The sequence below is a fragment of the Zootoca vivipara genome, chromosome 10 (assembly GCF_965207765.1).
Source record: "Zootoca vivipara chromosome 10, rZooViv2.hap1.1, whole genome shotgun sequence".
NCBI classification, from domain to species: Eukaryota; Metazoa; Chordata; class Lepidosauria; order Squamata; family Lacertidae; genus Zootoca; species Zootoca vivipara.
The window spans coordinates 62,656,343-62,680,300 of record NC_142593.1 but is presented as its reverse complement, the minus strand read 5'-3'; the positions used below and the strand labels follow the sequence as shown (position 1 = coordinate 62,680,300).

General features: G+C 44.9%; 1 protein-coding gene across 1 annotated transcript in view; it reads right to left on the bottom strand.

Moving 5' to 3' along the window:
• LOC148684506 (uncharacterized) overlaps window positions 1-23,958 on the bottom strand; it is a 44,293-nt gene that overhangs the window by 5,182 nt on the left and 15,153 nt on the right. The window contains exons 2-8 of the mRNA XM_088652804.1: window positions 18,547-18,666; window positions 5,031-5,252; window positions 4,591-4,812; window positions 4,268-4,341; window positions 3,911-4,050; window positions 2,423-2,497; window positions 776-843 (exon numbers count right to left, since the gene is read on the bottom strand). Coding sequence (XP_088508930.1) covers window positions 4,038-4,050; window positions 4,268-4,341; window positions 4,591-4,812; window positions 5,031-5,252; window positions 18,547-18,624 — 609 coding nt within the window. The 5' untranslated portion in view covers window positions 18,625-18,666 and the 3' untranslated portion in view covers window positions 776-843; window positions 2,423-2,497; window positions 3,911-4,037. The remainder of the gene's footprint in view (window positions 1-775; window positions 844-2,422; window positions 2,498-3,910; window positions 4,051-4,267; window positions 4,342-4,590; window positions 4,813-5,030; window positions 5,253-18,546; window positions 18,667-23,958) is intronic.

Genomic DNA, 23,958 nt, shown 5'->3' with positions numbered 1-23,958 from the left:
TAAAAACAGGAGTCAGTGTACTTTGGGGGTGACCCCTAGACCCTGGGTGGTGGTGGCGGGACTCTGGGGAGCAGCCTGGGGGAGGGACAAGCTGGGAGGCGCTTGAAGCAGGAGGTTGGAGCCTTCAGGGAGGGTTCAGAAGGAGAAGGCTCTTCCAGGACAAGGCTGGAGGTTGAGAGTCTCAGTGGGAGCAGAGTCCCCGTCCTGCTGTTTCTCCTCCCCCCGGACACCCCACACATTCACTCACCTCTCTGTCTTTTTCCTCGTCCAGAAGCAACGCCAGAACCAGATATTGTGCACTAAAAGTTTTTGTCACTCAAAAAAACCAAAAAACCCTGCATGCCTAGAAATAGACTTCTTGCAAAAAATCATTTGGAGTAAAATCTATTGCAATCAATCCTTTCTTTCTTTTTTTTAAGTAACACTCCAAACAAGATTCAAGAAAGCCTCTGGAATGGGAGACACACCATTCCTTTAAAGCACTTTGTTTCCTGCCATGAACCAACAGGACCTAGGTATTCTGGCTATTGTTTTTATTATTGTTTATTAAATTTCTGTACTGCCCTTCATCCGAAGATCACAGGGCGGTTTACAATATAAAAACACAAAAATGCATACCATAATAACAAACAGAAACAATACCACCCCCAGTATTCTGATTTATTAAATTTATTAATTTTTCTGTTGCAGAAAATGTGATTTAAATCAAGTCTTCCTGACTAGTGATTTGAATCCATTGGATTTCAGTTAAATCCACCCTGCATCTCACACACACCTGGGGAGGGGACCGGAGGTGTTGTATGATGGTATCCAGGATGTCCCTCTCCTCCATCATCTCCAAATCTTCGAGAGAGAGAGAGAGAGAGAGAGAGAGAGAGAGAGAGAGAGAGAGAGAGAGGTGTGAGTAAGGGAGGCGGACGAGAGGGAAAGGTAGTGGATTTTGCCTTGTATTACCCCCCCCAGGGGCAGCCACCCGGAAGTCCCTGCTCCATGGGACACACCTCTTCCAAAGGTGGGGTGGGGAGACCCTGGCCTCGTAGGAAGAACAGGATGTTATCGAGGCCGCATGAAATGGAAGTCCATCAACCTACATAAGTGCCTGGAAACTTCCATTTCACTGTATCTGAAGAAGTGTGCATGCACACGAAAGCTCATACCAAAATAAAAACTTAGTTGGTCTTTAAGGTGCTACTGAAGGAATTTTTTTATTTTCCAGAGGACAGGATCACACTTCAGAATGACCTTAACAGATTAGACAAATGGGCCAAAGCAAACAAGATGAATTTTAACAAGGAGAAATGTAAATTACTACACTTGGGCAAAAAAAAATATGAAAGGCACAAATACAGGATGAGAGACACCTGGCTTGAGAGCAGTGCATGTGAAAAGGATCTAGGAGTCTTGGTAGACCACAAACTTGACATGAGTCAACAGTGTGATGCAGCAGCTAAAAAAGCCAATGCGATTCTGGGCTGCATCAATAGGAGTATAGCATCTAGATCAAGGGAAGTAATAGTACCACTGTATTCCGCTCTGGTCAGACCTCACCTGGAATACTGTGTCCAGTTCTGGGCACCACAGTTCAAGGAGGATACTGACAAGCTGGAACATGTCCAGAGGAGGGCAACCAAAATGGTCAAAGGCCTGGAAACAATGCCTTATGAGGAACGGCTTAGGGAGCTGGGTATGTTTAGCCTGGAGAAGAGAAGGTTAAGAGGTGATATGATAGTCATGTTCAAATATATAAAAGGATGTCATATAAAGGAGGGAGAAAGGTTGTTTTCTGCTGCTCCAGAGAAGCGGACACGGAGCAATGGATTCAAACTACAAGAAAGAAGATTCCACCTAAACATTAGGAAGAACTTCCTGACAGTGAGAGCTGTTCGGCAGTGGAATTTGCTGCCCAGGAGTGTGGTGGAGTCTCCTTCTTTAGAGGTCTTTAAGCAGAGGCTTAACAGCCATATGTCAAGAATGCTTTGATGGTGTTTCCTGCTTGGCAGGGGGTTGGACTGGATGGCCCTTGGGGTCTCTTCCAACTCTATGATTCTAGGATTCTAAGTGAGAGGTGTTGTGTCGTGGCTTAAGAAGTCCAGATACACATCTTCAAGAGAACAGTTCTTTATTTAGGGCAAAACAGGACTGACTCTGAGGGCAGGAAGGCCACATTTATAGGGACAGGGAACTAGCTAGAAAGGGATAGATTTTGGAGGGAACAATATCAGGCAATCCCAGTGCTGCCTTTTGGAGGAAACCAATAAGACAGAGGATCCAAATACAGCAGCTTAAATGAACCAATAGTAGCTGTACCTTCTGGAACCAAAAGGCAGTTACCTTACCCTAAAGCACATAAGTGCAGAGATAAAATCCTTTGACTCAATACACAACAGTATGCTAAGTGTCATCCACCAGACTCAGGACTTACCCTATTATACCCAGCCTTGGATGGCTTTGGCTGGGCAGGTGGTACAGGGGCTCGCAGGCTGGAGACAGGTGCAACCTGGGACAAGGCAGACGAGAAGGAAAGAAAGAAAAGTGTCCTGTTTCTGGTCTAGAGAACAGTTGCCATTGATTTGCCCCTTGTCTTCTCTCCAAAAACAAAAAACCCTGCATGCCTAGAAATAGACTTCTTGCTAAAATCATTTGGAGTAAAATCTATTGCAATCAATCCTTTCTTTCTTTTTAAGTAACACTCCAAACAAGATTCAAGAAAGCCTCTGGACTGGGAGACACACCATTCCTTTAAAGCACTTTGTTTCCTGCCATGAATCAACAGGACCTAGGCATTCTGGCTATTGTTTTTATTATTATTTATTAAATTTCTGTTCTGCCCTTCATCCGAAGATCACAGGGCAGCTTACAATATAAAAACACAAAAATGCATACCATAATAACAAACAGAAACAATACCACCCCCAGTATTCTGATTTATTAAATTTATTAATATTTCTGTTGCAGCCTAAAGTATTTGCTTGCCTGCTCTGCCAAATGCACAGGCCTGGCAAAGAAACTGCTCTTGAGAGCAAAGAGGAATATTGGCCATATTTGGCCCAATACAATGACAAAAACTTTTAGTGCACAATATCGGGTTCTGAAATGTTCCCAGATATCGGGAATGATCAGCTGCAGAAGTTAAAGGAAAAACACGCCACATTCCCTGCTGGGGTCCAAGTTACCCCACCAAATATCTTCTTCCAGTCTACGGATCCTGCACTGATCGCATTCTCTGCTTCCCCAAGGTGGCCGGGTCCTCTTTTTCAGCCCCACTCCTTCTCACCAGGGGGAAATCATCTTTTGCATCTGCAAACCGGACCTTCCTCCAAGCTGGGCTCCTGACACTTCAGGCAGAGGCAAACTCGGCCCTCCAGCTGTTTGGGGACTACAATGCCCATCACCCCTGACCACTGGGAATTGTAGTCTCCAAACAGCTGGAGGGCAGTTCCCCTCAACTTGAACCCTTCTACATGCATGTTCTCACCAGCCCCAGCCAGCATATGGTCCAGAACATTTGGAGGGCGCCAGGTTGGGGAATCCTGCTTCATGCTGTGTAACATCAGACCAGGGTGGATAAAAACCAATAATCGGATTTCTTTGATTTCAATCGGATTTTAATTTTTTTTTTTAAAAAAATGGATGTCTATAATAACATGCTTTTGGAGGAAAAATCTTTTGAAAGATAGTTTTCTATTTAAGTTGCATTATAGCCCAAAGCCTATTCACTGGAAAATAAGGATTTGTTTTAAGTTTTTCATATGCACTAAAATTCAGTCAAAGATTTTTTATAATGTTTAACCACATCAGTTAACAAACATGAATACATATGCTATAAGCTTATTGTTTTCGTTAAATAAATTGTTAAATAAATTAGAATCCATTGGATTTCAGTTAAATCCCCCCTGCATCTCACACACACCTGGGGAGGGGACCGGAGGTGTTGCAGGATGGTATCGAGGATGTCCCTCTCCTCCATCATCTCCAAAGCTTCTCCCAGTGGTCTTCCTTGTGGCATGTTCTTACCCGCCCACAAGTACTTAAAGTTCTCATCGGAGAGCTCTTGAGAAAGAGAGAGAGAGAGAGGTGAGTAAGGGAGGCGGACGAGAGGGAAAGGCAGCGGATTTTGCCATGTATAACCCCCCCAGGGGCAGCCACCCAGAAGTCCCTGCTCCATTGGACACACCTCTTCCAAAGGTGGGGGGGGAGAGACCCTGGCCTTGTAGGAGGCAGGCCTTGCCAAGGGGGACCCACAAGGGACCTGCTCCTGTCTACTCACCTGGGAAGCCTGGTGCAGAAGGCACCTGCGCCGCCTGCTCCTGCTACTGCCATCCCACCTCCGCTGGCTCCACTCTATTTTTTTAAAAAAAATTCAGAAAGTATGTCATCCTGCAAGGAAAAGGCCTGAAGTTAGACATTGAAATCTAGGCCATTTCAGGAGGCGTTTGAACCCGGTCTAACCTGTGTCCTTTGACTCCAAGTCTGTGTGGATGGAACCCAGGGAGGGTTCCAAAGGTGGGGTGGGGTGGGGGAGATTCTGGCCTTGTAGGAGGCAGGCCTTGCCAAGAGGAACCCAAAAGGGACCTGCTCCTGCCTACTCACCTGGGATTGCTGGTGCAGAAGGCAACAAGGGCCGCTGCACCAAGGGTGGCAAGACCACCGGGGCGGCCTGCCTCCTTCTGTGGGCCTCCACAGAAGGGAGCACCAGCATGGGCAGGTGCTGCCCCTCCTGCTCCTGCGCCGCCGCCGCCTGCTGCTGCTGCTGCCATCCCACCTCCGCTGGCTGCACTCTTTTTTTTTAATTTTTTCAGAAAGTATGCCATCCTGCAAGGAAAAGGCCTGAAGTTAGACATTGAAATCTAGGCCATTTCAGGAGGCGTTTGAACCCGGTCTAACCTGTGTCCTTTGACTCCAAGTCTGTGTGGATGGAACCCAGGGAGGGTTCCAAAGGTGGGGTGGGGTGGGGTGGGGGAGATTCTGGCCTCGTAGGAGGCAGGCCTTGCCAAGAGGAACCCCAAAGGGACCTGCTCCTGCCTACTCACCTGGGAACAATGGCGCAGAAGGCAACAAGGGCCGCTGCACCAAGGGTGGCAAGACCACCGGGGCGGCCTGCCTCCTTCTGTGGGCCTCCACAGAAGGGAGCACCAGCATGGGCAGGTGCTGCCCCTCCTGCTCCTGCGCCGCCACCGCCTGCTGCTGCTGCTGCCATCCCACCTCCGCTGGCTGCACTCTTTTTTTTTAATTTTTTCAGAAAGTATGCCATCCTGCAAGGAAAAGGCCTGAAGTTAGACATTGAAATCTAGGCCATTTCAGGAGGCGTTTGAACCCGGTCTAACCTGTGTCCTTTGACTCCAAGTCTGTGTGGATGGAACCCAGGGAGGGTTCCAAAGGTGGGGTGGGGTGGGGTGGGGGAGATTCTGGCCTCGTAGGAGGCAGGCCTTGCCAAGAGGAACCCAAAAGGGACCTGCTCCTGCCTACTCACCTGGGATTGCTGGTGCAGAAGGCAACAAGGGCCGCTGCACCAAGGGTGGCAAGACCACCGGGGCGGCCTGCCTCCTTCTGTGGGCCTCCACAGAAGGGAGCACCAGCATGGGCAGGTGCTGCCCCTCCTGCTCCTGCGCCGCCGCCGCCTGCTGCTGCTGCTGCCATCCCACCTCCGCTGGCTGCACTCTTTTTTTTTTTTCCAGAACGTATGCCATCCTGCAAGGAAATGGCCTGAAGTTAGACATTGAAATCTAGGCCATTTCAGGAGGCGTTTGAACCCGGTCTAACCTGTGTCCTTTGACTCCAAGTCTGTGTGGATGGAACCCAGGGAGTGTTCCAAAGGTGGGTGAGGGGGGAGAGATTCTGGCCTCGTAGGAGGCAAGCCTTGCCAAGAGGAACCCAAAAGGGACCTGCTCCTGCCTACTCACCTGGGATTGCTGGTGCAGAAGGCAACAAGGGCCGCTGCACCAAGGGTGGCAAGACCACCGGGGCGGCCTGCCTCCTTCTGTGGGCCTCCACAGAAGGGAGCACCAGCATGGGCAGGTGCTGCCCCCTCCTGCTCCTGCGCCGCCGCCGCCTGCTGCTGCTGCTGCTGCCGCCATCCCACCTCCGCTGGCTGCACTCTATTTTTTTTATATAAGAAAGTACGCCATTCTGCAATAAAGAAAGGAAACGGCCCGCACTAGATGCTGAACTGCTCTCCCAGCTGGTGCTGCAAGTCCTATCCCTCTGCCAGGGCTCTCAAGTTGGCACAGGAATTGGGCTCATAGAATCCTAGAGTTGGAAGAGACCACAAGGGCCATCTAGTCCAACCCCCTGCCAAAGAAGGAAGGAAGGAAGGAAGTCAATTGATTTCGGCCATTGGCCCATATCAAACAGCAATTCAACATAAAACAGCCAAACCAATACCAATTTTACAATTTAGGCAATACCAGCTTAACAACCATTAATAAGGGTGGAGAGGGTAAGTTTGGCATGTCATTTTAAAGAGATTGCTATAGCCAGGCCTCCTTTAGAGGACGGGCATGCAGGCAGTAAAATAATTTCGTATCCATTGATTTTTATTAACTCATCTTCCCAAGTTTCCTGTAAAAGGCTTACCTGGAATAGGTTCATAAATTTTAGGAATTCAGGGTCTGATTTCTTCCCCCTCCACCCTGCAATATTCCAACATAGGAATGAAAGCAACGGGTGGTCTGACTGGGAGTTTAATGGTCAGAGAGGGGGGGGGTCGGGATTTAATGAATTTCCAGTTCTAAAAAGTTCGGTAATTTTCCTCTGGGGCAAAAGTGATGTTACACCTCTGTTCAGGAAGGACAAATTTTCTAGGTGGTTTGCAGTAATAGCATGACCGCTCATTACACTAGAGGTAGGTTTTTGTCTCGGCTTGTTTGTTTCCCCACAGTCACTAGACTTACTGGCCGGGTGGTTACTCAAAGAAAAAGGAATTAAATCAGTATTGGCGATGGTCATAGGCAATTTCTCCTGCACTGGGCGCAAAATTTTATTTATGCGTCCCAATGGATCTTCTGTCATATCTAATCCCAAGTCAGTTCTTGCCCCGGTGGGTCCCTCCTTGAGATGACATGAGGACCTAGAGTCTCTTGGCTGGCTTCAATGCATAGGAGTGGGGCCCTGCTGGAGATCTAAGATGTTGGTTAGGGCGAGGACTCGAGCTCAGGCATTGATGAAGGTGTCGATATATTATTTAGACTGTGATGCTCCCTCGAGGTCGTAAAGAATCAAGATTTATTAATGGAGGTAATCGGGGTACCGCCTGGCTAACCTTCGACAGATCAGGTATTTGCTGAATCTCTGAAATCAGCCTATTGGTCGCAGTTTGGGGCAATGGGCTGAACTGAAGCAGGTCTGCTGCTCCTCAGAGCACCTGGGGGCTGGCATAGCCTTATTGTCTATCCGGCTCTTTGTCTGGATCAATTGTGCTCCAAGTTTGTCAAGTTTGCCTATTATTTCAGTCTGTTCTTGTGGTTGTAAATCATCGAAAGAGGTAATTCCGGCACCTTCTTCGATAGATGCATTAGGATTTCCAGGTCTGTCCTCCATCTGTGGACTAGAGGAAGCCATGTCTAGTTCTTGTTGTTGAGGGGGAAACTCTTTCCTTGATAGCGTTAGATTGTTTACATTTGAAGAAGGAAAGAATCTGGAGCACCCAGCTGAGATTAGAAAATGCTTCCAAAAATATTATAAACAGCTGTATATGAAAGAAAAAGAAGATAAAGATAAAATTGAGCAGTTTTTGGACAAAAATGGCTTGTGTAAAATCCCTGAAGATAAAAAATCCCTACTCGGTCAACAAATCTCAAGACAGGAAGTGGAATATGCAATTATGCAAATGCAACTGGGTAAAGCACCAGGACCTGATGGACTGACAGCTAAATACTACAAAACATTGAAAGACTGGCTGATTGCAACCAAATATTGGAAAGAGGGGAGGCGCCGGAGACCTGGAGAGAGGCCTACATTACTCTTGATACCGAAACCTGATACAGACAGAGCTCAAGTGAAGAATTATCGTCCGATTTCCTTATTGAATGAGGATTACAAAATATTTTCGAACATTTTGGCTTCAAGATTGAAAAAAGTCTTAAAGGATTATATACACCATGATCACGCGGGTTTTTTACCCAGAAGACATATGAAAGATAATATTAGGAATGTAGTGGACATTTTAGAGATACTTGAACAAATACAAAAGCCATATTAATGTTTATAGATGCGGAGAAAGCCTTTGATAATGTTTCTTGGATGTTTTTAAAGAAGAATTTAGAAAAGATGGAGATCGGCCAAATTTTCTTGAATGGAGTAAATGCGATTTATTCTGAGTAGAAAGCAAAGATAATTGTTAATAATGTGGTATCGGAGGAAATTAGAATTGAAAAAGAAACAAGGCAAGGGTGCCCCCTCTCCCCTTTGTTGTTTATATCTGTCCTGGAGGTTTTACTCTCTATGATTAGGAAAGAAGAAGAAATTAAAGGTGTGAGAGTAGGGAGAAAGCAATTTAAACTCAAAGCCGTTGCATATGACGTGGTATTGACCTTACAAGATCCTGAATCCAGTGCAATCAAAGCACTGGATTTGATATATGAATTCGGAAGCGTAGCAGGATTTAAATTGAATAAGAGTAAAACCAAAGTTTTAGATAAAACTCTAAATAGTAATGAAAGAAAGGAGCTACAGGAAGCAACTGGTTTGTTATTTGTTAAAAAGGTGAAATACCTTGGTGTAAATATGATAGCAAAAAATTTGAATTTATTTAAAGATAATTATGATAAGTTATGGAATGAAATTAAGAGAGATTTAGGAATATGGTTGAATTTGAAGTTGTCTTTGTTGGGCCGTATTGCAGCTGTTAAGATGAATGTATTGCCAAAGATGTTATTTTTGTTTCAATCATTGCCAATAATTGATAAGATGGATTGCTTTAAAGATTGGCAAAAGGTGCTCTCAAAATTTATATGGCAGGGGAAAAAACCCAGGATCAAATAGAAGATTTTAACTGATAGCAAAGAAAGAGGGGTTTTTTCCCTGCCGGATCTAAAGATTTATTATGAAGCGGCTACATTTTGCTGGATGAAAGAATGGTTTATGTTGGAAAATACTGATGTATTAGATTTGGAAGGCTTTGATAATGCATTTGGTTGGCATGCATATCTGTGGTATGACAAGGTGAAGGTTCACAAAGGCATTAAGAATCATATAATTAGAAAATCATTGTATAATGTTTGGATTAGGGATAAAGATCTGTTAGAAAGAAAAACACCTAAATGGATTTCACCGATGGAGGCCAAAGCACATAAAAGATTGAATATGGAAACCAGTTGGCTAAAATATAGGGACATGCTGATAGAAGAAGGAGACCAATTTAAGTTAAAAACATATGAACAGTTGAAGAATAAGCTTGATGATTGGCTCCAATATCATCAGATTAATGAAGTATTTAAATTGGATAGGAAACTTGGCTTTCAATCAGAGAAGTCAAAGTTGGAAACAGAATTGTTAGAACCAAAAACAAAAATACTTTCCAGAATGTATAAGTTATTGCTTGAGTGGCATACGATAGATGAGCAAACAAAGAATGTCATGATACTGTGGGCAAAGGATGTGGGACATAATATCTTGATGGAAGATTGGGAAAAATTATGGAAACAGAATGTGAAATTTACTGCGTGTAATCTTTTAAGAGAAAATATAATGAAAATTATGTACAGATGGTATCTTACACCAGTAAAATTAGCTAAGATTTATCATAATCAAGATAATAAATGTTGGAAATGTAAGAAAGAGGAAGGATCCTTTTATCATAGGTGGTGGACTTGCCCACTAGTAAGGGATTTCTGGGAGAAGATTTATAATGAACTAAAGAGAGTGTTGAAAAAAACATTTATTAAGAAACCAGAATCCTTTCTATTGGGTATAGTTGGAAAAGAGATTCCCAAGAAAAATGTTAATTTCTTTATGTATGCTACAATGGCGGCAAGGGTATTATTAGCTAAGAACTGGAAGACCCAAGAATTACCAACAGTGGATGATTGGCAAATGAAAATGATGGAGTACATGGAGCTGGCTGAGATGACCGGGAGAATACGCGACCGGGGAGAAGAAGCGACTGAAGAAGAGTGGAAAGATTTCAAAGTTTATCTTAAAAAGTATGGTAAAATTGTATATTAAGATTAAATTTAGAAGTTTATAGAAACTGCGGGTTTAAGTATTATGTTATGCAAATTGATGTATGAGAGAATTGAAACTGTAAAGAGTTTTAAATAATGAATTGGAAATTGCTAAAGATGAATGAGAAATGAACCGCAGGTAGAGGGAACTCGAGGAAGGGAAAAGGATTATGGTATTTGGACTTTGGTGTTTTTTCTTTGTTTTGTTATTCTTATAATGTTTTCTTTTGTTCTTTTTGTTTGTATTTGTTGTGTTAAAGTGTTGTGTTTTCCTTTCTGTAAAATTAATAAAAAATATTTTTTTAAAAAATAGATTGTTTACATTTGGTGATATTACCTCCCTCGTTTTTAAGAATAAGGGTTTTATCATATTATCAGTAAAAACTCTAGTAGGTATGATTTTCCTCCTGATTAGGTTCTGTTTCTGTCTTAGCATTTTAGAGGGGATCACTGGAGACGGAAATGCCCAAATAACTTCATACAAACTATTTTGTTGTACTAATGGTAATATGGCATAAAGATCAATTTGTTGAATATTTATCTTCAAAATCTTACTTAAGCTAAGTTTAACTCCCATCATGAGTTGGAAGAGACCGCAAGGGCCATCCAGTCCAACCCCCTGCCAAGCAGGAAACACCATCAAAGCATTCTTGACATATGGCTGTCAAGCCTCTGCTTAAAGACCTACAAAGAAGGAGACTCCACCACACTCCTTGGCAGCAAGTTCCACTGCCGGACAGCTCTTACTGTCAGTTCTTCCTAATGTTTGGGCGGAATCTTCTTTCTTGTAGCTTGAATCCATTGCTCCGTGTCCGCGATGTGGCATCTGAGCCATCCTGACCAGTGCTAGGCTTGACCAAAGTTTGGTCAAACTCCATCTTAACTGTAAAACTCCATTCTAGTGCAAACCTCCATTTCACATATGCAGCTTAGATACATCTCTCAGCTTAGTTCGAAAATAGTATGTCCCTCACGCTTGAGTGCTCCGTCACGCATAAGCCAAGAACACCTGTTACACCGACCCGAAACTAGAGGAGCTTGACCGCAAAGATACCAAAGTATAGAGATATGCAAAGTGATGTCCAGCTCCTTAGATGCAATAATAGTTCTTGTTCAGCACCACCTAGTGGAGAAGGCAAAGGGCTTTGTAGTTTGAAATTAATAAGTCAGACAACATTCTGATTGGCTAAAGACATACTGCATAGGGGTGGGGTAAGGGGCAGACCTTTATTGTATAAGATTGTATTTATACTCTGTACATGCACAAGGTTTTTGGTGCAGTAGAGAAGCATTCTTCTCACTCACCATATTGCTCCTGTCTGACAGAAACAATAAAATAGTTCTTAGAACTTTGGAATTGTGCTGCCTGACGTTTTTTCATCTCCTCTATGTCTGAAGTCCTAAAACCCAGTGCAACAGCTTCTCATGTCAAAACACCAGGCAGGCCCCACAAACAGCCCAGAGATGCATTTTAAATCAAAGGACCCCAAATGGTCCAAAATTGTGGCTGCATTAGAAATTAAAGATTCTAAAAACTTCTGGTCACTTCTCTCAATAAAAACTACCACTGATCTCCCCAATATAAGGGATGAAGCTTGGATTACGTATTTTACCTCTGTTTTTTATGAACATCAAGCTTTTACAAAGAAGAATTTTAAATCTCCTGCGGCAAGAACCACACAATTTCAAATTACTGAAGAGGAGATGAAAAGGATATTTTTTTTGTTTAAACAGGGGAAATCCCCGGGTATGGATGGCATCTCAATAGACCTGCTGAGACTAAATGTGGAATGGTGGGCCATTAATCTTGTCCCGCTTTTTAATTCTATTTATCATTCAGGCCTTGTACCCAAATCGTGGAATAACTCAATAGTGGTCCCGATCTTGAAAAAAGGCGATAGGAACTGCCAAGAGAACTATAGGCCTATTAAGTTTGTTACCACGCATAAGCAAAATCTATGCCAAATCCCTGCTTATTAAACTGGAACAATGGATGCTAACCAAAGGTCTGCCTGGTAAGGAACAAGCTGGTTTCAAGGCAGGCTCCTCAACTCTTGATCAATGTTTAGTGTTAAGTCCTCTTGTAGATAAATATGTCATGAGAAACAAGCGAAGACTCTTTGTGGCATTTGTAGATTTAAAAAGTGCTTTCGATTCGGTCGACCGTAACAAACTGTGGACCAAACTGGAACACCTTGGTATAGACCCACATCTACTGACACTGATACAAAGTTTACACTCTAATAACCAAATATATGTTAAAGTTTCAAAAGATGGTAGACTTGCAGGTCCAATCTTGAACAATCAAGGAGTTAGGCAAGGCTGTGTGTGTCCTGGCACCTACTCTATTCAATCTATTCTTATCTGATTTACCATTATTTCTTCAGAATGTAACCTTTCATACAGTATTCCTTATTTAAACAATATCCCAGTTTTTTTATTACTATACGCAGATGATGCAGCAATTATCTCACTCTCTTCTTTGGGTATTAAAAAAATTACTTAAGAGCTTTTCAAACTTCTGCTCCCTTAATAATTTAAAAATCAATTATGATAAGACCAAAATTCTGCAGTTTACAAAGAGAGGGAACCCAAAAAACTATATAACCAATGGACATCTGTGAGGGACAGGGGATACCGGGAGGTCCCTCCCATCTTAAGTTCCAGCCCATCCCCGAGCGCTGGGGAGAGCAGGGAGAGTTCTGCCTCCAGCGGAGAATCAGGAAGTGGTGTCCGAGGCTCAGGCAAGGTAGCGGAGCCATTGACCAAGGTGGGACAGGAAGGGGGGAGCAAGGGGGGAAGGCCAGTCCCGCCGACCCCGGAATTGCGCAAGAAACGTCGGGGGAAGAGGCTGGGTCTCCCCAAGCTTCTTTGCTTGAGGAAAACACTCCAACCTCCATTCGGAGGTACTGACACCTGACCGACAACATGTATATAGATCGCTCTGAGCACTGTAAATAATCAGCACTTAATAAAAGCCTAAAAGGACTATGCTGTGAGGAGTCGTTACTCTAGAGTAGCCGCATCAGCATCTCTGACAACATCTAATACAGGAAGTGAAGCATTTTAATTATCTGGGGATTGTATTTAAAAATAATATGAACTGGAACACACACATCTGTGCGGCAATAGCTAAGGTTAAAGGGACAGCCCACCACATCAAATCTTTTTTTTTCTTTCCCCCTGAAGGAAACAGATATATTTCAGCGGTACTGCAAGTAATTGACATGAAATTTTGTGCCCAACTTTTATATGGCACCCCACTGTGGATTTCAGGTGACCTTAAGATGCTGGATAACTTTCTCTTTTTTTGCAATAATATTTATTTATTTTCCAATCAAACAACAATATTATATACATTTTTATACAGTAAAGAGAAAAAGTAAAAGAAAAAAGAAACCCAGGTATATGTAAGCTTGGCATGAAAATATAAACTCAAGATGAAAGTTATTCATTTAAAGAAAAACAAAAGAAAAGAAATACTTATATTGACATAGAACATATTGAATAAACAATTGACTAAAAGAAAAAAGGGGAAAAAAGGGACTCTGGACTTCCTGTTATCTCCAGCAGCTTGTCTTTTGTTCGTTCATTATCGAATGTATATACAATCAATACTGTTTCTACTTTCAGTATGTTTTCACATTCTAATTCTTTAAGCTTCCACAAATCTATTAAATCAACCTATATCCTTACCAGTTCACTCATACGCTATCATAGTAATTTTATCTTCAGTATATTTTTTAAACGTATTTCTTGTATCTATCCCATCTTTTAACAAGATCTTCCTTAACTTTTCCTCTCAAACTATTTGTTAGCTGTGCCATTTCGGCCATTTCCTGCAATTTTTTTTGCCACTCTGTAATTTTTGGGGCCTCTCTTTCTTTCCAATTTTTGGCAATAACCAAACGAGCCGCTGCTAAAGCATACAGTAGGATTTCTTTTGATTGTGATGGTATCTCTTTTTGAAATGTTATACTTAATAGGAAAATCTCTGGTCTTTTTGGGATATTTCTCCCCAATTTTTTTTGTATCTCATCATGAATTTTATTCCAAAACTTCTTAATGATTTCTCAAGTCCACCACATGTGAAATAAGTTTCCATCATTACCACACACCTCCAGCAAACATTTGCTATATTTTTGTACATCTTTGATAACCTGGAAGGTGTGAGGTTGCAAAGCACAGCACCTGTTCTCCTCTCCATTTAAATCTCCCTCTGTCCAGAGATTTTCAAAAGGGATACATGAACTGTGTAGGCCTGTGGTTCCCAACAAGTGGTCTGCGAGCTATGCCAGAGGGGTCCGCAAGATCACCTCCCCATGGCGGCGGGCACGCTGGCGCGGAGCTCCTAAAGTCGACCAACGTGCCAGCGCCGCCAAATCAGCCCGACTGAACTCTCGCTGGGCCGACTGAACTCTCGCGATGGGGGCTGAGATCTCAGCCCCCTCGCGAGGGGGGAGTTCCCGCCTCCGTCATAACCAGGCTGACCAATCGGGTCAGCCGGGAAGCGGGGCTTCCCCACTTTTAAACTAGCTGGGAGGCGGAGGGTGTGCGCGCGCGGCCCAAGGCATCGGCGAAGGAGGCGGTTTAGGGCTCGAGGTTGCTGCAGCGCAGCAGATTGCACTCGCCCCAGTTCGTTACTTGGCTTGCCTGCTTTCTTTCCCTACAGGTCGGTGCTCCCGGGAGCACTCTCAAGCTGCCGGGCGCCTTGCCGTGTTTCGCCTCTATATCGTGCGCGCCCCGCTTCTTCCGGCAGGGAGTTCAGGCTGCAGCGGTAGCCCGAAGGACCCTACAGAAGGAGTCTACCAGGGTTCCTGGGGCGTCTGCAGCATTGCCATCGTCTGCAGGACCAGGGCTTTGGGAGCCCGCATACGTTGCAGGATCGAGGCGGCTGCCTCTCCCCAACGTACTACCTACTGCCTCGCGATCCCAGTCCACGCTGGGGGCCAGCTGAGCCTGGAAACAGAAGAGCGGTTGGCCAGGACCATTCCCCAGTATACCGCGCTCCGCCCGGGATCTCCTTGGCTTCCACGTGAGTTTTGCCGCGGTTGCGAGCATCTGCCTCTCCCCCTTCCATCAGCTCAGAACGGTGTGGGGGGGCGGGTTCGTGTGTCCCTTGTTCTATCTGCCGGTGGCCCTGTGTTTTATCTACAAGCTAGGGTCTAATTGTTTGGTTGCCGGGGAAACGTGGGGGCCACCATTTTAAATCTGCCCACGTGCTCGGCGCCGATTTGTGCGTGGCTTCGGCCTTACGACGACGGTCATTTTAGGAAGGAAAAAATAAAATTAAAATAAAATTGAATACAATAAGAATTAAATAAGATAAACGATTAAATAAAATTTCCTTAGAGGATAGATAAATAAATAATAATTAGATAAGGATGTCATTAAAGAGAAGGAAAGGTGAGCATTTATGAATTTATACCTGTGATCTAATTTACATTCAATTACTTTTGGTTCGATTTACCAAACCGCAGCCGCTTTTGCGTGGGAGCCCAGTGGTCCAGGCCCAAGCCCACCTCTCACCACACCAACGAGGCTCACTGGAAAGGACATTGCTTTTGGAATTCTCAACGGGCTGGGACCCAGTTCGCGTAGTTAAAAATGGACTGTTGGTTAAAAAGTAGTTCGTTAAAACGACAAAGGCCTACAGATGAAGAGGAAGATAATGCATTTGATGTTCAAGCAAGCAAGTCTAACCCTTCCAAGACCAGTGTTAAGCTTACTGGAAAAAATAGAAAATATCACTCTGATTACTTGAAATTCGGTTTTACGGCCACTGGACCTGAGGAACAGCCTAAACCTCAATGTGTAATTTGCTATGAAAGCCTTTCTAATGAATGTATGAAACCAGCAAAACTCCGGCGCCATCTTGAAACAAAGCACCCAGAGTACAAAAGTAAGTCATTAGATTTTTTCAAAAATAAATTAGGAGAGTTGAAAACATCTCATAAAACAATTGCCAAACACTGTGGTGCAAATGTAAATGAAAATGCAACCCTTGCGTCTTACGAGGTGGCTCAGCTTGTTGCTAAATGTGGGGAAAACCACACAATTGCTGAGGAACTTATACTGCCATCAGCAATAATACTTTGCAAGAGAATGTTAGGTGATGCAGCTGTTAAGATAATAGGAACTGTCGCGCTCTCAAATAATACCGTTCAAAGACGAATTACTGATATGGGAGTTAACATCGAAGAAACATTGCTGGCTAGACTTCGCATGAGTGACATGTACGCTCTACAATTGGATGAAAGCACAGACATATCAAACAAAGCTATAATGTTGGTTTTCGCACGATTCTTATGGGAGGACCAAGTGTTCGAAGATTTTCTTTTTTCATGCGAACTACTGCATACAAAAGCAGACGATATTTTTACTGCATTAAATAATTATCTCAATGAACACGATGTCACCTGGAAAAATGTGTAGGCTTGTCTATGGATGGAGCAAAGGCAATGGCTGGCAATAAAACAGGACTTCAAACTCGTGTCAAAGCAGTAGCTCCCGAGGTGAAATGGACTCACTGTTGTATCCATCGTGAAGCCTTAGTAGCCAAAAGATTGCCTGAACCTTTGCAAAAGATTCTGAAAGAAGTAGTTCAAATCATCAACTACATTAAAACTCGACCTCTGCAATCCAGATTATTTTCTTTGTTGTGTAAAGAGATCGGCAGTGAGCATGAGCAACTTCTTATTCATACGGAAGTAAGATGGCTTTCTCGAGGTAGGAACTTGTCAAGATTTTTTGAACTTAGAGACGAGGTTCGTCTCTTCCTTCTGGACACAAAGTACGCGGATTTTCTCACTAACTTCTCTTGGCTTTGCTCAGTTGCGTACTTAGCTGATGTGTTTGAACACTTGAATGTGTTAAACTTGAGTTTACAAGGAAAAAATGTAGACATGTTCAAAGTTGAGGATAAGATTAGTGCTATGGTCAAAAAGTGTCAGATCTGGGCGTCAAGGATAGAAAACAAGTCACTAACTAACTTTTCTACTTTAAAACAATTCTTGGAGTCATCAGAGGAGAGTTTGCCTGAGCAGATCAAGATCAATGTAGCCGAGCATCTACGCAGCCTAGCCACCACTTTTAGAGAGTATTTCCCTGAACCTGACCCTGACGACAGATGGATTCGAAATCCCTTCAGCTGTGAAGAAATACACAAAATCCAAGGCCTCACTGAAGAGCAAGATCAACTTGTGGATCTGTCCAGCTGTGGTACGATGAAAAACATTTTAATCAGTGATAAAATTACAGACTTCTGGGCATCAGCACGCAAGGACTACAAAGAACTTGGAGATAAGGCAATGAAAAAGATCCTTCCATTTGCAACCACATATCGGTGTGAGCAAGCATTTTCTTCCATGTATTTCATGAAAAACAAATATAGGAATCGGCTCGACATGCAGTCGGATTTCAGAGTGAAAGTTTCAAGTTTGGAACCTAATATTTCAGAAATAATGAACTCAAAGGACAGATTTAACTCATCTCATTAAGAACTGAAAATTAAAACTAACTGTATACTGATGGAGTACTCTGTTGTAACTGTAAAAAAGTATTAAAAAGACTCTTAATTTGGCTCTCACTTTTTAATTTTAGGATTAGGAATTAATGGGGGTCCTTGTCACAATAGCGGCTCGATGAGGGGTCTTCGAGAAAATTTTGTTGGGAACCCCTGGTGTAGGCTGTTTATGTTGGCCAGATTTAAGATGTTTCCCTCGATGATGGTGAGAGGAAGATATTTGGCTCTCCCAGAATCAGAGCGCCTCTGCAAATGTAGTAAACAGGAACCTGATACTTTGGGGCATATTTTCTTTTCTTGTGAATTTGGAATTCATGCCAGAAGACAACTATTAGAGGCCTTGCAACTCAATAGGCTGATTTCCAAGCTACCAACTGTTCAGGTCCAACTATCGGACAGGGATGATCAAATTACTACAGCCGTAGCTGAATTTCTGAGTGCTGTCCATGCAGAAAGGCTGGGCCATTACAAAGAGAGTTAGTGCTCCTGAATCGGCAGGTGATGCAGCAGTGTTCGGCTGAAGGATTTATATATATCTGTACTCTTCCTGGAGTTAAGGAACTGACTGGGATAAGGCTTACTCAACTGAGTCTGTATTTTGTATAATTTGTATATAAATTTCATGTGATAATGTGTGGTTTGATATGCCTAATAAAGGATATTTGTTTGAATAAAAGGACCCATTCTACTTGTGTCAAAACACCAGACAGGGCCCACAAGCAGCCCAGAGATGCATTTTAAATCAAAGGACCCATTCTACTCATGTCACATTCTACCAGACACATTCTACCTAAACACCTATTTTAAAAACGCTCTAAAGAAAAACCCCAGGATATCCCCCTCTTTTTCTTTTTTACTCACAATAATGCAGATAGTGAGCTCCGCGTTGTGTGGGAAGATGACCAATTCACCATTCGTCTGCACAAGTGCCTTGGTCATCTGAATTGCTGTCTTCAGGAGGCTCTTTTTCAGAGCCTCGTCCTAAAAGGAAAAGGGGTTTTATAAAATTGATACTGAATCAAAATCACAAGGAAACATAAAGTCACACTGACCCGAACCCTAATTCTAATTCTAATCCTTACCCTTACACTAACCCAATCCTAAAATTAACCCTAAGCCTAACCCAGAAATGGTCTTGTTAGATAATAAAATCCACGTAAAATTGCTGTTTTAGGGGTTGTGTTTAAAAGTCTGGAACAGATTAATCCATTTTGCATTACTTTCTATGGGAAAGCGTGCCTTGGTCTTGGAACGCTTTGCTTTTAGAACGGACTTCCGGAACGGATTAAGTTTGAGAAGCAAGGTACCACTCTAATACCCAATTTGGTCCTAGGTGTGGAGTCAGTATACCCCCCAGGCTCCAACCCTTCGGTGGATGAAGCCAGAGACTCTGCCCTAGGGCACAGTCTGGAGGCATGTGGTGCTAGGACCCTGACAGAGCTCAGGAGGTGGATGGGGACCATTTGGGATTGGGAAACAGTTCCACACCTCCTGGAGTCCTATGACAGGAGAAAGGCAGGATGTGCTGGATTTTTCTGTGTATAAGATGGGGAACTCCAAATTAAGAAAACGGAGGGAAATTGCCCAGAGTTGCTGAGCTTTGGGGGGGGGGTACCCACAATTATTCAGCTTTTTTAGGGGGGGGGTTCCAAAAATCGCTCACCCGCCGGACCTACGCTGCCACTCGTCCGCATCACAAAGCCCACCTATTGTCTGTCTGTCCCCTCACTGGCAGAAGCCACCAATCGCCCACCCAATTGCTGTAGCGACAGCCGATCAACACCAGCCCTCTTTTAGTTCCTAAAAGATGTGAGCATAATAATACCAAAGAGAAATCAACAAAAATTATATATACAGTAAATGGCTCTGGGACAGGGTAAAACGCGGATCCAGATGATTTTAAACGGATCCTCATGAATTCATATGATTTTTTCATTCAAATAAAAAAATAACACCATGATACTGTAGAGTATGTCTTAGTCTGTAGACAGCACCAAAATAATCACGCATCCACTATTTCGTGTGGCCGCAATGACACAAAAACGTGGTTAAAAACCACGGATCCTCATGGATCCTCATGATTTCTGCATTGGGCCACCGCAAACTCACCCTCAAATCACATATCATGCCCAGGGGTACAGCCTGCACCACAAAAATCAAGGATCCACAGCCTCCTGGCGACACCGTGGCCCAAAAACGTGGTTTTGAAGCACGGATCCTCACGAATCTTCACCTTTTTGCATGGGGGCCCCCCAAATTCAGCCTCAAATCAGATATCATGCCCATGGGTACAGCCTGCACCACAAAAATCAAGGATCCACAGCCTCCTGGCAACACCGTGACCCAAAAACGTGGTTTTGAAGCACGGATCCTCGCAAATCTTCACCTATTTACATGTAGGGCCCCCAAATTCACCCTCAAATCACATATCATGCCCAGGGGCACAGCCTGCACCACAAAAATTAAGGATCCACAGCGTCCTGGCGACACCGTGGCCCAAAAACGTGGTTTTGAACCACAGATCCTCGCGAATCTTCACCTATTTGCATGGGGGGCCCCCAAATTCACCCTCAAATCAGATATCATGCCCATGGGTACAGCCTGCACCACAAAAATCAAGGATCCACAGCCTCCTGGCAACACCGTGACCCAAAAACGTGGTTTTGAAGCACGGATCCTCGCAAATCTTCACCTATTTACATGTAGGGCCCCAAATTCACCCTCAAATCACATATCATGCCCAGGGGTACAGCCTGCACCACAAAAATAAAGGATCCACAGCCTCCTGGCGACACCGTGGCCCAAAAACGTGGTTTTGATGCACGGATCCTTGCAAATCTTCACCTATTTGCATGGGACCCCCCAAATTCACCCTCAAATCACATATCATGCCCAGGGGTACAGCCTGCACCACAAAAATAAAGGATCCACAGCCTCCTGGCGACACCGTGGCCCAAAAACGTGGTTTTGAAGCACGGATCCTCGCGAATCTTCACCTATTTGCATGGGGGCCCCCCAAATTCACCCTCAAATCAGATATCATGGCCAGGGGTACAGCCTGCACCACAAAAATCAAGGATCCACAGCCTCCTGGCGACACCGTGGCCCAAAAACGTGGTTTTGAAGCACGGATCCTCACGAATCTTCACCTTTTTGCATGGGGCCCCCCAAATTCACCCTCAAATCACATATCATGCCCAGGGGTACAGCCTGCACCACAAAAATAAAGGTTCCACAGCTTCCTGGCGACACCGTGGCCCAAAAACGTGGTTTTGAAGCATGGATCCTCACAGATCTTCACCTTTTTGCATGGCCCCCCCAAATTCACCCTCAAATCACATATCATGCCCAGGGGCACAGCCTGCACCACAAAAATTAAGGATCCACAGCGTCCTGGCGACACCGTGGCCCAAAAACGTGGTTTTGAAGCACGGATCCTCGCGAATCTTCACCTATTTGCATGGGGGGCCCCCAAATTCACCCTCAAATCACATATCATGCCCATGGGTACAGCCTGCACCACAAAAATCAAGGATCCACAGCCTCCTGGCGACACCGTGGCCCAAAAACGTGGTTTTGAAGCACGGATCCTCACGAATCTTCACCTTTTTGCATGGGGCCCCCCAAATTCACCCTCAAATCACATATCATGCCCAGGGGTACAGCCTGCACCACAAAAATCAAGGATCCACAGCCTCCTGGCGACACCGTGGCCCAAAAACGTGGTTTTGAAGCACGGATCCTCACGAATCTTCACCTTTTTGCATGGGGCCCCCCAAATTCAGCCTCAAATCACATATCATGCCCAGGGGCACAGCCTGCACCACAAAAATCAAGGTTCCACAGCTTCCTGGCGACACCGTGGCCCAAAAACGTGGTTTTGAAGCACGGATCCTTGCAAATCTTCACCTATTTGCATGGGCCCCCCCAAATTCACCCTCAAATCACATATCATGCCCAGGGGTACAGCCTGCACCACAAAAATCAATGATCCACAGCTTCCTGGCGACACCGTGGCCCAAAAATGTGGTTTTGAAGCACGGATCCTCACGGATCCTCACGGATCCTCACGAATCTTCACCTTTTTGCATGGGACCCCCCCCCAAATTCACCCTCAAATCACATATCATGCCCAGGGGTACAGCCTGCACCACAAAAATCAAGGATCCACAGCGTCCTGGCGACACCGTGGCCCAAAAACGTGGTTTTGAAGCACGGATCCTCACGAATCTTCACCTATTTGCATGGGACCCCCCCAAATTCACCCTCAAATCACATATCATGCCCAGGGGCACAGCCTGCACCACAAAAATCAAGGTTCCACAGCTTCCTGGCGACACCGTGGCCCAAAAACGTGGTTTTGAAGCACGGATCCTCACGGATCCTCACGGATCCTCACGAATCTTCACCTATTTGCATGGGACCCCCCCCAAATTCACCCTCAAATCACATATCATGCCCAGGGGTACAGCCTGCACCACAAAAATCAAGGATCCACAGCGTCCTGGCGACACCGTGGCCCAAAAACGTGGTTTTGAAGCACGGATCCTCACGAATCTTCACCTTTTTGCATGGGGCCCCCCAAATTCAGCCTCAAATCACATATCATGCCCAGGGGCACAGCCTGCACCACAAAAATCAAGGTTCCACAGCTTCCTGGCGACACCGTGGCCCAAAAACGTGGTTTTGAAGCACGGATCCTTGCAAATCTTCACCTATTTGCATGGGCCCCCCCAAATTCACCCTCAAATCACATATCATGCCCAGGGGTACAGCCTGCACCACAAAAATCAATGATCCACAGCTTCCTGGCGACACCGTGGCCCAAAAACGTGGTTTTGAAGCACGGATCCTCACGGATCCTCACGGATCCTCACGAATCTTCACCTATTTGCATGGGACCCCCCCAAATTCACCCTCAAATCACATATCATGGCCAGGGGTACAGCCTGCACCACAAAAATCAAGGTTCCACAGCGTCCTGGCGACACCGTGGCCCAAAAACGTGGTTTTGAAGCACGGATCCTTGCAAATCTTCACCTATTTGCATGGGGCCCCCCCCAAATTCACCCTCAAATCACATATCATGCCCAGGGGTACAGCCTGCACCACAAAAATCAATGATCCACAGCTTCCTGGCGACACCGTGGCCCAAAAACGTGGTTTTGAAGCACGGATCCTCACGGATCCTCACGGATCCTCACGGATCCTCACGAATCTTCACCTATTTGCATGGGACCCCCCCCAAATTCACCCTCAAATCACATATCATGCCCAGGGGTACAGCCTGCACCACAAAAATCAAGGATCCACAGCGTCCTGGCGACACCGTGGCCCAAAAACGTGGTTTTGAAGCACGGATCCTCACGAATCTTCACCTATTTGCATGGGACCCCCCCAAATTCACCCTCAAATCACATATCATGCCCAGGGGCACAGCCTGCACCACAAAAATCAAGGTTCCACAGCTTCCTGGCGACACCGTGGCCCAAAAACGTGGTTTTGAAGCACGGATCCTCACGGATCCTCACGGATCCTCACGGATCTTCACCTATTTGCATGGGACCCCCCCAAATTCACCCTCAAATCACATATCATGGCCAGGGGTACAGCCTGCACCACAAAAATTAAGGATCCACAGCTTCCTGGCGACACCGTGGCCCAAAAACATGGTTTTGAAGCACGGATCCTTGCGAATCTTCACCTATTTGCATGGGACCCGCCCAAATTCACCCTCAAATCTCATATCATGCCCAGGGGTACAGCCTGCACCACAAAAATCAAGGTTCCACAGCTTCCTGGCGACACCGTGGCCCAAAAACATGGTTTTGAAGCATGGATCCTCACGGATCCTCGCGAAACTTCACCTATTTGCATGGAGCCCCCCCCAAATTCACCCTCAAATCACATATCATGCCCAGGGGCACAGCCTGCACCACAAAAATCAAGGATCCACAGCTTCCTGGCGACACCAAGGTTAAAAAATGTGAACGGCAGAAGATGAAAATGTTGACAGATTAAGTACCGTGTTTCTCACATTTTAAGACACTGCCTTAAATTTATTTTACTGAAGAAAATAAGCCTATGGCTTATTTTTTGGGGTGTCTTATTTTAAAAAAATACCTCCTCTTCCTGCTGCGGCTTGGCGCCCAGAACTTGCTGCTGTTGCTGCTGCAGCTGCACTGCTGGGTGCTTTGTTGGCGCTTCAGCAGGGCACGCTGCTGGGTCCTGCTGGGTCGGGGCTCCAAGTGGTGCACGCTGTGGCTTTTGCCA